The sequence below is a fragment of the Diceros bicornis genome, chromosome 18 (assembly GCF_020826845.1).
Source record: "Diceros bicornis minor isolate mBicDic1 chromosome 18, mDicBic1.mat.cur, whole genome shotgun sequence".
NCBI classification, from domain to species: domain Eukaryota; kingdom Metazoa; phylum Chordata; class Mammalia; order Perissodactyla; family Rhinocerotidae; genus Diceros; species Diceros bicornis.
In genome coordinates this window covers 13,044,062-13,060,103 of record NC_080757.1, presented here as the reverse complement: position 1 = coordinate 13,060,103, position 16,042 = coordinate 13,044,062, and the positions used below count along the sequence as shown (strand labels likewise).

At 38.1% G+C, this 16,042-nt stretch overlaps 1 protein-coding gene across 1 annotated transcript in view; it reads left to right on the top strand.

Moving 5' to 3' along the window:
• KIAA0753 (KIAA0753 ortholog) overlaps nt 1-16,042 on the top strand; it is a 50,648-nt gene that overhangs the window by 12,851 nt on the left and 21,755 nt on the right. The window contains exons 7-10 of the mRNA XM_058560015.1: nt 1,782-1,992; nt 11,137-11,369; nt 13,277-13,443; nt 14,972-15,091. Coding sequence (XP_058415998.1) covers nt 1,782-1,992; nt 11,137-11,369; nt 13,277-13,443; nt 14,972-15,091 — 731 coding nt within the window. The remainder of the gene's footprint in view (nt 1-1,781; nt 1,993-11,136; nt 11,370-13,276; nt 13,444-14,971; nt 15,092-16,042) is intronic.

Here is a 16,042-nt window from a genome sequence, read left to right as displayed (position 1 = left end):
TTTGTGTAAACTGGATAGATTTTTGAAAATAAGCAAGTCTTAAAGACATGGAAACAGAGCCTCAAGTCTTGTGATGTGGCTAGAGACTTCTGGAAGTCACAACTGGCATGTGCTAGTCAGGAATGGACAGTATTCTTAGTTCTCATTGGTGACAAAGACAACAAAAACAACATGCCGTTAAATCTTTATAGTTCTCTGAAGTTTGTAGAGTGCTACCACATAATTTTCCATTTCATCCTTACTGCAGTGCTGTGGTTTGCAATAGGTTTTATTACTACTATTTTACAGAATAAAATAGAAAGTGGGGCTGGCCTGGTGGCATACTCGTTAAGTTCCCATGCTCTGCTTCAGCGGCCTGCGGACCTGTGCACCGCTCATCAGGCCACACTGTGGCGGTGTCCCACATACAAAATAGAGGAAGATGGGCACAGATGTTAGCTCAGGGCTAATCTTCCTCAGCAAAAAGAGGAGGATTGGCAATGGATGTTAGCTCACGGCCAATCTCCCCACCAAAAAAAAATAGCGAAGGTCAGAGAGATTGCACAATTACTTCTCTTGCAAGTTGAGAATCAAATTCCTATCTTCTGACTCTTATGCCAGTGTTATTTCCACTACACCACACATTTTCATCCGCAAATAAAAAGACCGCCTTTATGTTAGTGTGACATAGTAAGCTGTTAGCTGTGGAGGAAAGGTGGTGTAGTGGGGAGAATTCTGGACTAACATGCCAGTTGTACCATTAACTAGCCCTGGGCGGTTCATAGGGCCCCTTCTACCTTTACAGTTCCATTATTCAGCAAATAGGTTTGTGATTTGCATTGGTTGCATTTGTGTATATAGAACTCACTATCAGGAGTGTTACTGTGAAATGCAGACCTTTAGACAGCATATGAAGTTGTGATGTTTTTAAACTTAACGTAAGAAACATTTACTGGCCAAGATGATTCCATTTGGAGGACATATCTTCATAATCCTAGAAATGATCTCAAGAGATTATCTAGTCCCTTTCCCAAATTTTGAGCAAGAGTACCTTAACATAATGTTTCTCAAACGTAACGTCTCTCTCTCCTACTTTTGAAAATATTCAATGGTGCAAGAAATTTATTCTTTCTTGTTGCTGTCTTACACCATCCCACAGCTTATTATTTTCTTATTGCCTTACTATCATCTGAACTAAATCTCCCTGGCTATGTTCAGTTGTCCTTAATTTGTACTGACCAGATAGAGACTAAGCCTTTGCAGCCCAGTAATGAAGGAATGGGTACTTGTTATAGGATATCTCTCTTTGAGGAATGGGGAATACATATCTCCTACCATTGAGTGACCAAAGCTGCTAGACCTGCTAAGTTTCCTTTAGTTTATGAAAATGAATGTTACATATAGTCTGTTTGCCCACTTAAAATACTTCTTGAGTTTATGAGGTTTTCATTGAGAATTAAAATACTTTTAAAGCGTATAGGATTATATTCTGAAGACTAGTTAATTTCTGAAATGGTGATCTTTAATTTTAGGATTTGGGTGCCTTTAAAAGTAGTCCTAGTCTTTATCTCTTTGCTTTCAGTTTTAGTGAGCTAAACACGTAAAAGAACATGCAGAATTTCTTTTATTAATTGTATGTCCTAAATAATAAAGTTTTTAAATTAAGCTAAACAACAATTTGTTAACCATTAGAGATAGCCATTTAATAACACATTTCTCTGGAATCCTTATGTTCAGTTTTGTGATTAAAAGTCAGACTTTTGTGAGATAAACAAAGAGAATAATTGACTGTTTTGTGGCAGGCTTTGGAATCCCTCCTGGAAAAGAAACTGTCACCAAAAAAGGTGAAGAAATGTTTCACTGACATTCGGAGCAGATTTCCTGTTGGTAGCCAAAGGGCCTTGGAGAGATGGCAAAGTACGTCACCAAAGAGCGAGAGGAGACCCTTCGTTGCAAAGGAGATAATTCCACAGGAAACAAAACAAGCTTCAATGGCAAAGAAGCTTCTTGCTGGTATGTTTCTTAAGGTGTTTATTGTAAGATATTTTATTCTTTGAAATTGTCTGGACTATAACAGTTGCTGCACTGAGGGGAAAGTGAGGGTTTAAAACCTGCTCCACGGTAGGTGCACTTGAATTAGGATAAGTGAATTGCAGCCACGGTGCTTCCTTAGGCTGGAGGCTGGAGTGCTCTTTCATAGGGGAGGGTGGAGAAAGTAAAATTCCCTTTTCCTGCATCATAACATTTGAGCTGCCCAGAGTCAATTCCTACAGAGCTGGAAGTTAGTACCCTACTTTTTTTTTTGAGTTTGTTTATTTATATTTTAATGATAGATATATACATGTACACACATTTCATATAAATGTATTTTTTTTACATAGGCAATAAATAAATTGTTGTCTTTCCAAGAAGTAGAATTGCTACCTCATGTGGTATGCACATTTAAACAGATACTGCCAACTTGCCTTTGAAAGTGGGCATCCAATTATGTTTTGACTAGCAGTGACCATCAGTATATATTTCCCCATGTCCTTGCCAAGTACTTTGTGTAATGAAATTTGAAAAATTTCCTAGTCTCTGGGTGGAAAATTGTATCTCATTGTTTTATGTTGCATTTCCCTGATTCCTAGTGAGGAAAATTATTGTTTCTTTTCACATATTCCTTAGCCATGTTTGTTTCCTCTTCTGTGATTGGGCTGTTCCTATCCTTTGCCGTCTCCCTGCTGGGTTCTATGTCTTTAGCTTATGGATAGATAGACATTGTTTATATATTCTGGATCTTAATCCTTTTTTGGTTTACATATATTGCAGATATTTTCTTAGTCATTTTTGTAATTTGTGTATGATATCTTTTCTGGTATAGAAAATTTTAATTTTGTAGGCAAAATCATCATTCTTTCTTACATATTTTAATATTTCATGAAGCCATTCTTCCCTCTTTGTTCTTCTTTTTCAAAATATTGCTGATGGTGATTGCTTATCTTTAGAGGAATTTAGAATGGTTTTTTCAAGTTCTGTGAAAGACGCTGTTGGGATTTTGATTGGTATTACATTGAGTTCATAGATTAATTAGGGGAGAAATGGCATCTTTACAATATGAAGTCATCCCTTCGATTTATTCATGCCCTTTTTCTATCCCTTCAGTTGAATTTTATAATTTTATGCATATAAGAATTCCTGACAGAGGAATACATAGGAATTCCTAAATTCCTTTGTTATGTTTCTTTCCAGTTTTTATATTTTATAGTTTTTATTGCTATTGTGAATGGGATCTTTTTTATTAACATTTTGAAATTGGTTATTGCTCCTCATAGGAGAGCTGTTGCATTTGTACATTGCTCTTATATCTGGTACCTTGCTGAAATCTTTACTTTGTTATGATACTATATTTCATTGGTTCTAAGGTATATATTTAACGTTTCTGAAATTGGGGTGCATTCTCAAATTGAATTGATTCTTAAATTAATTGGCACTATTTGAAATTTTCCTATTGGTTTATAAAATAATGATATGGCTTATACTTGGTGTTTTAGATTTGATGAAATAAGAAATTTTGTTAGTTAATTCTTTTTTATTTTTCCAGATAGATGAGATCACCTACAAATAAGTAAAGTTTTGCCTGTCTGCAATTTTTATACCTTTTCTTTTTTCTCTTTCTGCTTTATTGAATGGGTTTTAATTCAGAGTAATATTGAATAATAGCCAGAATGGTAGACATTTTCCCCACAGATTTAATGGGAATGCTTCTTTATATATGATGTTTACTGTTGATTTTTTGGCAGATCCACATATGAAGTTAAGGAAAATTTCTTCTGTTCCTGTTTTGCTAAGAGATTTTCTTTTCCTCTTCTTTTTTCTTTTTCTTAGTTAAACTCATAGAGATATACGTTGATAGTGTTTTAAAATAGTTTTAATATTTCAATATTGAATATTTAAATATGCCATTCATATCAGAGTGTGGACAAATCCAGTAAACTAGTTTTCCTTTTTTAATTGAAGTGGAATGTACTGATAGAAAAGTACACACAATATAAATTTACAGCTCACTGAATTATCAGAAAACAAACATCTATATAACCACTACCCAAGTCAAGAGATAGAAACATTACGGGCACTAAGAACTCCCACTGTACCCTTCTCTCCCAATGTCTATGCCCTGCCTCCTCCCCCAAATTAACTATTACTCTTATTTTTAGTGCCTTGGTTTTGCCTGATTTGGAACTTCATAAAAATAGAATTACACACTGGGTATTTTCTTGGGATTGGCTTCTTTCACTTAACACTTTGTGTGATTCATCTGTTCTGTTTGTGTAGCTGTGATTTTTGTGTGCGTTCATTGCTGTATTCCATTGTGTGAATATATCACAATTTATTTATCTATTTTGTTGTTTTAATCATAGGGTTGTTTCCATTTTGGGGCAATTATAAAGAATACTACTGTGATTATTCTTTTATATGTCTCTTGGTACCTGTGTGCATGTGTTTCTGTTGGGTATATTCCCAGGAGTCTGACTGTTAGGTCCTAGGGTATGTGTTTGTGCAACTGTAATAGATAAAAATTTTTTTTCAAAGTAGTTTTTATCGTTTTATATTTCAACCAACTGTGTATGAGAACAGTTGCTACACAGCCTTGTCAGCACTTATTGTTATCAGTTTTTTACATTTTAGCTGCTTGGTTGATGTGTAAGACTATCATTGTGATTTTAATTTACATTTTCTGAATGAGTAATGATGTGAGTACTCTTTCCTATATTTATGGGCCATTACATGTCTTCTTTTGTGAAGTGCTAGGTTAAGTCTCTTGCCCGCTCCTCCTCCCTCTCTTTCTCTCTCTGTCTCTCTTTCACTTTTTCTTTTTCTCTTCCTTCCTTCCTTTCTCTTTTATTGATTTGTAGGAGTTCTTTATAGGCTTATTCTGCATATGAACCCTTTCTCAGTTATCTGTGTTGTAAATATCTTCTTAGAAATAAGATGTGGCTTGCTTTTAAATGTTGCAGTGGTGTCTTTTGATGAACAGCATTCTTAATTTCACTCTAGTCCAATGTAGCAGTCTTTTCTGTATAGTTTTTGTATCCTGTTTAAGAAGCTTTTCCCTATGCCAAAGTTAAGAAGACATTTTCCTATGTTATTTCCTAGAAAAGTTGCATTTTCTTCCAGATAGATATCCAATTGAGCTAGCGTTATTTGTTGAAAAGATTATTCTTTCCCCAAAGGGGCATACAGTGGCACTTGTGCTGTAAATTAAGTGTCCACATATGTGTGGGACAATTTCTGGGCCGTCTGTTCTTTTTCATTGATCTAATTGTTGGTTCTTATGCTAGTGTACACTATCTTAATTATTCTAAGTCTTGATATCCAGTAGAACAGCTTTTGCCACCTGTTCATCTTCTGGAATGTCAGCTAATCTTGGCTCTTGGTGTTTCCACAGAAGTTTTAGAATCAGAATTTGTCAATTTCCATCAGCCTCCCACCCCCCCAAAACAACAGCAACAACAAAAAACAAGCTATTGGAATTTTGATGAGAAATTGATATCTTTACAATGTTGAATTTCCCAGTCCACAAACAAAAAAACACAAAAACCTACTCCATTTATTTAGATTGTCTTTACTCTCAGTCATTTATAGTTTGTGTGTGTGTGTGTAGGATTTTGTTCATCTTCCATTAGATTTATTCCTTGGTATTCTATTTTCAGTGCTCTTATAAATGATGTCTTTTTAAAAATTTAATTTCTAATGTATATTGCTGATTATGTATAGACAGTTGATTTTATGTATTGATCTTGTACCCAGCAACTTGCTAAGCTAATTTGTTTTTAATAATTTATCTGTAGCTTATTTGTGTTTCGCTATGTATATAATCATATCATCTATGAATAACCATTGGTTTATTTTCTCCTGTCCAATTTTTATTCCTTTTATTTTTTTTTCTTCTATAGTTTTCTGGTTTTATTTACTTGGTCTGTAGATGACTGATATAAAGGTGTGTGAAAATCTCTTGTGATGCTTGAGACTGTCTTAATTTCTCACTGTATTTCTGTTCACTTTTGTATATTTTGGAGTTGTGCTGTTAGAGGCCTAAGAGTTACTAACTTAAATCTTTTTGATGGATTTTATATGTTATTATTAAATATCTCTTTGTCTTTTTTAATGTTATTCACTTTAAATTCTGTTTTACCTGATATTAATATTGTCTCATCTACCTAACTTGTTTGTCATTTACCTAGAATAACATTTTCCGTCCCTCTATGTTCAATCTTTCTTTGCTGTTCTTTTTTAAGAGTATGTCTTGTAAATACTTTACTATTGGTGTGGTTTTTTTTTGTGTGTGTGTGAGGAAGATTGGCCCTGAGCTAACATCTGGCAATCCTCCTCTTTTTGCTGAGGAAGACTGGCCCTGGGCTAACATCCATGCCCATCTTCCTCCACTATATACGGGAGGCCACCACAGCATGGCTTGACGAGTGGTGCGTCGGTGCGTGCCTGGGATCCAAACCTGCGAACCCCAGGCCGCCGCAGCAGAATGCACGCACTTAACCACTTGTGCCACTGGGCCGGCCCATACTATTGGTGTTTTTAACTGTTGGAGATCTCTATATTTAGTCTGCTTACATTTATTGAGATTAATGACACATTTGAACTTCTTTGTACTTTACTTTATGGTTTCCATTTGCCGGGAGGTTTTTTTCCCTTTGTTGTTGATCAAGTTTTTCTTGTTTCATTTTGTTTGCTCTACTGATTTGAAAGTTATGCATCAGTGTGGTTTTCATTTGATTTATTTCTCAGTCTACCACTAATTCTGTGGAACCTTCATAGCTTAATGTGCCACCTCTAACATGAATGTAACAAAACCTAATTTACTCAGTTACTATTCGATAGTTATTCACTATAATGTGATATTCTCTTCCCTTCACTTGTAGGCAGGTAGAACTAATATAGTATCTTCCTTTTAACCAGAGTCTGCTTTTGCCAGCCTTTCCCTTCAGGACAAGTGTCATGTCTGTTTGCTGTCATATCCTCTGTGACTAGCCCAGTGTCTGGCACATAGGCTCTTACATGAGAGACTCTATGAAGAAGTGTAATGGAATAAGAAAAGCCTTCTAAGCAGCAAATCACAGTAACTTGGGTTCTAGGTGTTGGGGGCTCACTTACGAAACTCTGGAGGAAATGTGGAGAATTTTCCAGGCCTATACACAGAGATGTGTTTCCTAAATGAGTTAGAAAATTAGGACAAGCTTCAGAGAGAGAAGTTGGAAAACCTGCTAATCTAAAACTCACCATAGGAACAAATGTGGGAAAGCAGAAAGTCAGATCATCAGGGGAAAAATGTAGACCAAAAAGACCCCACTTCTAGTCTCACCTCTGCCATTTTGTGACCCTGGGTAGATGACTTAATCTCTCTGAACCTTAATTTTTTCATCTGTTAAATGGGGATAATAGCCCTTATCCTATCTGACTGACTTAGTTGTTGTAAGTAGCAAATTAGGTAATTACTAAGTGCTATAAAGATGTAAGATGTTGTTTTTAGTTCATAATAACCTCAAGTTATTAAGAAAAGGTTAGATTATGTGAGGCATATTCTAACTGAGGAAAAAAATCTTTGGTAGCCATTAAAAAATGAGTTTTGTCAATTTTTAAAATAATAAAGCTGTGTAGTCCTAAGGAAGCAAGTAAGCTTCGGTATCTGGAAAATATATTTATGTGGAACAGCTGCATAGTCCCTGACAGGGCAGAATGAATGGGCCTAGCCCTGGACCGAAAGTCAGAAGATGTGGCTCTGCCACTTACTCTCCCTGTGACCTCGAGTAAAACACTGAACCGTCATTTCCTCATCTGAAAAATTGTAGTAATCGTCCTGCCTGCTCTGTGTGTCTGGTGAGGTTCAAATGTGAATGATGTTATAAACTGAAAAAGTGTTGTGTAGATGTAAGAGATGATAATAATCGTCGTTACTACACATTGAGGTCTGGTTATCGTTAGCACTTTGCAAATTTAATACGTTTGCTAGTGGGGAAGGATGTGGTAGCTCTCTTATTTTTACTTTTTTTATTTGTGTTTTTCTTCTTGTCCTTGTGATCTGGATTTCAGAAGGTTACATTTTCTATTTCTGTTTTAGATATCACTCTACCAAATTCCTCCATTCTGACTTCCTAAGTTCTCCTCTTCCCTACTACTCACCCCCAAAAAGTCATAGGGAGCCACTTGGATGGACAACCCTCTCTGCTCTTTTCAGTTGGGATATATGTATGAGGCTGATTTGCTCTTGTGATTTATGTATTTGTTGGTTGGTGCAGTTCTTTAGGGGCTTCTGAAGTATTCTTGCAGTGGTTGATTGCATTAGTATAGCTTGTCAGATGTAAGGATGGTGTCCCTCCCCACTACCAACAATGTCCTCAAACTCAGATGCCCCTGGAACTTGTACTGTATTTGCATGTTGATTTATGTAAATCATAACCGAAAAGGCATCAGGCCCTAGAGGTCAGAGTTGCTTTGCTATATGTGAACTTGGGGGTTAATAAATAAATTATAGACCAAGGATTTAGTCTTAGTATCCTTTCCTTCCAGTTTATACTTCCTTGCTATGTGACCTCTGTAACCCTGAAAACTACCAGATTAAAGAAAGGATGCAGGGGAATCTGGCCCTTGACCAACTGCTGTTAAAGTAGTCCAAGTGTAGTTTTCCTTTCATTGTGAAATATTTAAAACATACAGAAAAAGAGCGAAAATAATTAACACCTGTGTATCCACTACCCAGATTTAACAAATTTTCACATTTTTGCTTTATTTGCTTCAGAAGTTTTTTTAGAAATAAAATATGACAGGTACAGCTGAAGTCCCTTTTACATTTCTCTCCGCATGGATCCCCCTCCCTCCCTCACCAGAGGTTACTCTTGTTGTTGTTATAATATGGACCTCTTCTGTTTTTATACTTCTACTGCTTGTGTATCTATCCATAAGCAACCTCTGGGTCACTGTTTCACTGTACATTGTTTCATATGCTATACATTTCATGTAAATGATTATCCTACAGTATGCATCCTTGTGCAGTTTGCTTTTCCAAACCCCACTTATGTTTGTAAGACTTGTTCATATTGATATGTGAATTCTAGTTTACTAATTTAATTCCTGTATAGGTTTCTCTTGTATGAATATACCGTAGTTTATTTTCAGTTCTCATTGATGGACGTTTGGGTTATTTCCAGTTTTTGCTCCTATAAACAATGAAGTGAGTATCCGTGCTCATGTCTTCCCCTGTGCACGCGTGAGAGTCCCTCTAGGCTGAGTGTGTACCTGGGAGTGAAACTGCTGAGTTGCCGAGTGGGCAGGTCTTCAGCTTCGCTAGAGCCGTCAAGGTGCTCTTCCGGGAAATGAGGCCAGTTGACTCCCGCACTAGGAGCTTGTGAGAGTACTTGGTTTCCACATCCTTGTTTCTTTATGCTTGGTATTGTCGTATTAAAATTTCTTTCCCAATCTGATGGATGTGAAGTGATACCTCGTTGTTTTAATTTGGATTTTTCTGGTTGCTGTGATCTTTTCATGTTTTCATTGACAGTCACATTTTCTCTCTAAATTGTCAGTTTCTATCCTTTGTCTATTTCTCTGTTGGATTGTTTATTTTTCTTATAGATTTATAGACATTTCTTTACATATTCTGGGTATTAATCCTATGAATTATATGCATTACAGATATCTACTTCCAGACTCTGGCTTGTCTGTTGACTTTATGGTGTCTTTTTGTCAAAAGAAGTTGTAGTTCACTGTAATTAAATTTAAATGCATTAATATTATGTTTGAGTTTAAGAAAGCCTTTTCTGCCCTGATGTCGTAAATTCTCTTATATTTTCTTCTAAAAGCTTCGAAGTTTTCCTTTCCCATTTAGATCTTCATTCTCTTTAGAATTTAAGTGTTGTTCAGTGTGAGGCAGGGATCCTGTTTTATTTTGTTACCTATGGATGCTCACAGTCCCAGCACGATTTATGGAACAGTCCAGTTCACGCTCACTGATTTGTCATGCCGCCTTTGTCATCTCCGTCCTGCTTTGCTGGTTTCTGCCTGTTCCTGCCTCACTCCCACACTGCCCTGATTATTACAGCTTTATCACGGAGCCTGTATCTCTGGTGGAATAAGACTCCACCCCCGCCCCACTCCCCACTTTGTTGTTGTTCTTCAGAATTATTTGGGCTATCTTGGGATCTTACTCTTCATAAGAATTTCAGAATCTGCTTGTTTAGATCCACAAAAAAAATCTGTTGGGATTTTAATTGAATTTGCATTTGAAATTATAGATTACTTTGGGGAGAACTGACATCTTTACAGTATTCTTTTCGTTCTTGAAAGCAATTTACTCAGATCTTCTTTCATGTCCTTTAAAAATACCTTTGAATTTTTTCTGTAAAAGCCTTGTACATCTTTTGTTAAATTTCTTCCTAAGTGCCGTGAAGTTTTTGTTGCCAATGTTAGTGGGATATTTTTTTCTCTTATGTTTTCTCTAATTAGTTATTTTGATATGTGGGAGTGGTATTGATTTTTGTATATTTTACTTTTATCCAGAAACCTTGCTGAACTCTCTTCTTAGTTGTAATTGTTTGTCTGAAGATTCTTTTGGATTTTCTATATAGAAAACATTATCCCACCTTCAAATAAAAATAGTTTTATTTTCCTTCCTATTGCAGGTTGAATGTCATGTATGGAGTTCAGACTTTATTTTGTATCAAATTAGGAGCCATCAAAAGTTTTGAGAAGTGACATTTAAATATTTACATTTTATAAAAACAGTTTTTATAACCAGCTGAAGGTATGATTGAAGATAAGGGGTCAGTTAGGAGATGCTATTATCACAGTCACGATATTGCAAGCCTGACCTTGGGTAGTGGCAGAAGGGAGGGAAGGGCAGAGAGAGGTGCAAGAGATGTTTTAGAATTAGGATCAAAGGGAGCAGGGGAGTGAGTAAATGTGGGAGATGGGAGCCAGGGAGTCAGCCACGACACTCAGGTTTCTGCTTGTGGAGCCGCAGGATGAGGAGCAGCTTTGGAACAAGGCACCTCTGTTTCTAGCAGGGCTTGGACAGATACGTGAAGCTTATCTGTCTGTAGGTAATTGTTCTCACCACTTGGTTTGAAGAGCATTTCCCCAGCTTGTCCTTCTGAAATTCCCATATAGATAAGTATCAACGTGATAGAGAGCTTCCAGTGACCCAGAGGTTGGAGAATGAGCTTGATGTGTTAGATGCGGATATACTTCCAGAAGACGCTCCATCTATTCTAGACCAAAACGCAAGCTTCAAAGAAGAGGCATTAGCCCCGGCAAAAACAAGAGCAGTCAAAAAGAAGCCTGTGACTGAGGATGTGCCTGCTAGGAAGAACGATACTCTGGTGCCGACAAGACTACAGCAAGTATGAAATCACTTCTTTCTTTGGGCCCATTTGTGTTAATCTTATGTTGTCCAAGGTCGCACAGGCTAGTAAGCGGTGGAGCCAGGATTTGAATGCCAGAGCCCTTGAGCCCATCTATCTAAAGTAAGCTGACTTAGCTTGGCTCCAAGTTGTTTTTATTTTTTAACAAAAAATAACAGATTTTAATATGTTAGTAGGACAGGGCGTTCTTTCTTGTCCCGTTTTGGTAAGGTCCTAACTAATTTGGTACCAAGGTCCTAATCAGGCAGGCTGTTTTTTGTTTTTTTGTTTTTTTTTTTGTGAGGAAGATCAGCCCTGAGCTAACATCCATGCTAATCCTCCTCTTTTTGCTGAGGAAGACCGGCTCTGAGCTAACATCTATTGCCAATCCTCCTCCTTTTTTTTTTTTTCCCCCCAAAGCCCCAGTAGATAGTTGTATGTCATAGTTTCACATCCTTCTAGTTGCTGTATGTGGGACTCGGGCTCAGCATGGCCGGAGAAGCGCTGCGTCAGTGCACGCCCGGGATCTGAACTCGGGCCGCCAGTAGCGGAGCGCGCGCACTTAGGCACTAAGCCACCAGGCTGGCCCCGTCAGGCAGGCTATTTTAAAATTCAGTTTTTTTCTGCTTCTGATTTGAAAGTGTGAAATTTGAGGGGATTAAGATTTGGTTGCTGCTAAAGATAAATACTGATAAATAATAATCACTCAATATTAAAAGGCATCCTAGGATGAGTATTTTCTAATATGGCTTTGGGAGCCAGCCTGCTTGAAACTACATTATATTTTAAGCTTCTATTTAAAATTTAACTTAAGGGCCTACCAGTGGAGAACTGACCAGAAAACCACCTCCTAACTAAATACCGTTAATGTAGTTACTGCCATCTGATGGTGCTGTCAGAGGCTCCTGTAGCAAACCTCTATATTGTCTGGTGACCCCAGAAAAAGGCTATTGAGCCGTTATTACCAGTTGCTAATAGATCATGGATTAGGATCAAGTCTTTATTCCTTTCCAAACAAACTCTTTTGGGGGGCCATTGGGAAGTCAGAATTGAGCCTGTACGAATTCAGCCTGGTGCTCTTCTCCAGAGATAGCCTCATTCTCTGTAGTGTTTTAAAATAGCCTGGTGCATTCTATTTAGATGGCATATGCCTTTCTACCTTCATCATCATACTCCTCCTATGTTAGCCCATTTAATCTTCTAGAAACTTGTGAAGAAATTATCTGCCATTTTATAGATGAGAAACCTAAAACTCAGAGAGTTTAAGTATTTTAACCAAGAATGTTTTACAGTTTCCCTCTTTTTTTTTTTTTTTTTTGTGAGGAAGATCAGCCCTGAGCTAACATCCATGCCAATCCTCCTCTTTTTGCTGAGGAAGACCGGCCATGAGCTAACATCTATTGCCACTCCTCCTCCTTTTTTTCTCCTTTTTCTCTCCAAAGCCCCAGTAGATAGTTGTATGTTATAGTTGCACATCCTGCTAGTTGCTGTATGTGGGATGTGGCCTCAGCGTGGCCCGACAAGCGCACACTCAGGATCCAAACCTGGGCCGCCAGTAGCAGAGTGCGCACACTTAACCGCTAAGCCACGGGCCGGCCCCTCCCTCTTTTTTTTTGGTTTGTTTAATTAGGAAGAAGATAAAAATAAATATAATATATTTTATGTATAGTTTATATGGCAAAGCCAGGGATTCCAGTTTTACACCTCCTTCCCCTTCTCCCCCATCAGGGTTGTTTCAGTGTAATTTATACCCTCCCTCAAATTTCTACCACAGTGCTTTCCGCTTAGGTTTTTGCTGAATGGGTGCGTGAATAGCATAGAGACACTTGAAGCTTCAATAAGCCAGAGGTTAAAACCTGTTTCTTTGATATCCGTTTAGCTTTATAATTCATATTTATCTCTTAAAGGGGCTCCACAAAACTGAAAAAAATAGACCAACCCAATCTCACAGCAAAAGCAGGTTGCAACGGACAACAGTCTCATCGAGATTAAAAATGAACCAACAGCCTGTGAAAGACCACAGGGCTCCTTGGATACCTCCGAACCCCACCTCCCCACCAGCATCTCCCAAATGGTATGTAAAAGTTCATGGAACATTTGGCTATGTGATTTTAGTTTTCCTCTCCAGATCAAAGGTGATCTATTGCTTTAGTGCAAATAAAGCAGCAGCCTTAGTTCCCATTAAGAAGAAACTTATTTGGGTGAGTAATGCATGAGAAGTTTTTGTCTACAAGTCTGTTGGTTCCTTTTTCCTGCCTGACTGTGGGTAGAGTAGCCTTCCATGGGCCACCGCAACACCGTGGGGACGTGTGTCACTGTATGGAGGGTCGTGGGCTTCCCTTCACTTGTCTCTTCACCCAGTAGACTCTGGTTACTTGAGGCCAAGAGCTGTGCCTTTCTTATATCCAAATGTTCAGTGTTTAGCACAGTGCCTGGTACTTAGTAAATCTTAGGCATTAGGTAAATCTTTGCTGAATGAATGAATATTTAAAAATATTTCTAATTCCAAGTCAAGATAATTATGAGTTATAGAACCATACACATTTCATAGACACTGTCCTGACTGCAGGGGACAGTTAGGATAATGCTGACATGACTGCCGTGTCACCCTCAGTCACAGCACCTGGAGAAGGAGGAGCCATCATTCCACAGAGCAGCGAGAAGGGATTGTCCTCCAGGGCAGCAGGGTCCAGTGAGGTGAAAATAGTCTTGGGGGAATTGGTTAAAGATAAAGGGGAGCTTCTTGACCACGGGACAGTAGTTCTTGAAAGCACAATGGAAAGGACCAGGAGATAGGACAGTAGAAAGAAGGCAGCAGAAAGCAGTAATGTGGGGAGAGAACGAGTGAGAAGAGGGGTCCACCTTTTGGGAGGCTGGCAGAAGACAGGGTGAGAGCAGGAGTGGATTCCCCTTCAGACTCTCAATGATGCTGAATGAGTGGTTATGCTCGTCCATCAGCCCTCACTCTAAAGTTGAAGGAACAATAGAGAATTTAATGTCTTGCTTATATAGCAGAGCTGGGACTAAAATCAGCTCTTCTGATTTCAAAATGTGCTTTTTTGTTTTTGTTTCTCTGCTCTAAATTCTGTATTTTTATATATGTGTTGGTATAGAGATGTGAATTCACTTGATAAGCTCAAAAAAACATCAATTGGTTGAAGTTTATATTGCAAACCAAACATTCAGCAGACTGTCTTCTAGAGTGTGTGTGTGGTGGGGGGGGGAGGGGAGCAGATAAGGCTTCTAGCTTCATAGTGCTGTTAGGCCTTATAAAGGTACAATGTTGCTTTATAATATGGAATGCAATTAGTGACCCAAATCTGTATGTTATAACAGGGTTTTCTTGAAGTTCGCCCATTATTCCGTAACTGATGATTGTTTTTTCATTTAAAATAGTGATTCTTTTGTGAAGTGAAGGGGAACTTCTCTCCTTTGACAGTGAGCCTGAATCCTGGAGGATCTCTCTCTTCTTCACATGCAGAGCCCCATGCTGTAGATCACCGTTGATTTAATGCTCTTGTCTTCTCTGAGCTGGCACCTTTTGATGAGTCATTGGATGTGGAGTGAATGATTACAAAGGTATACTTTTCCATTTTTTGCAGCGCTGCATGGCGAAAGGTGAAATCGAGCCCCAAAGGTGCTGCAAAAGAACAGTCTCTCCAGCAAGAAGATACTCAAGAGGAAGGTCAATTGAGAGGTGCTGTTGAGCATGAAGCAGCTAGGTTTGTGCTGGTATTTTTCAAATCTTTGAAAATTAGAGAGTCCCTTTCACGTAGATTCTACAGTGAACTCTTTCTTCTCTTTCCTATATATAAAGTTGGTTATTTAAAATGTAAATTACTAAGCTTTTCTGTCAAACTATGCAGCTTAGACGAGGGAACCCCTCCATTATTTCTTATTTTATTCATTCAAAGATTACGTGTCGGTTGTCTACCAATTGCTTGTTTTGTGTATGGTACGGTTGTGAGCTCTATGGAGACTTTTTAGAACAAGGACAGAAAAGACAGAATCCCAGCCCCTGCTTATTTACAGTCAGTAGGGAGGACATGTCATTAATTATAATTTAAGCTAGAACATGGTGTGTACCCTAGGAACTAAAGGGTTAAGTACTGAGAGAGTTTAGAAGGGGACGGGGTACGTCTTGCTGCAGAAATCTGGGCTTCATGAAGGGAGATGGAACATAATTTAGGACTTGAAGAGTAGGCTTTAAATAGGGGGTCATGAGGTGAGAACATCCTATGGAAGAGAGCAGTGAACACAGGTCGCTGTGCATTGTTTGGCTGAAGTTGTTCTTGCAATTATGGGAAAGCAAAAATGAAAGTGGGCCGTTAAATAACTGGATAATATTCACGTGTCCTAAACTGAAAAAGTCAGAGCCCTTCCACATATGATAAAGTTGTTCAGAGTTGGCTTTTCCTTTCTGTTTTTATTTGAATTCACTATGCCTTTATGGCTCTCCTGGGTATTCATTTCTTTGTCTAAACTTGAAGATACAGCAACAGCTTTACTTTATAGTTGAACCAGAAATCCTAAGTACAGTGATGGCTAGTTTCCTGGAGAATATTCGTGGGCAGTTTTTTGTTTCCCTATACACTAACTGGAAGTGCTTTTGCACATAAATATGTCTTTTGACATGGAACATGGCGTGGAGAGCTTTATGGGTACAGAGAGGT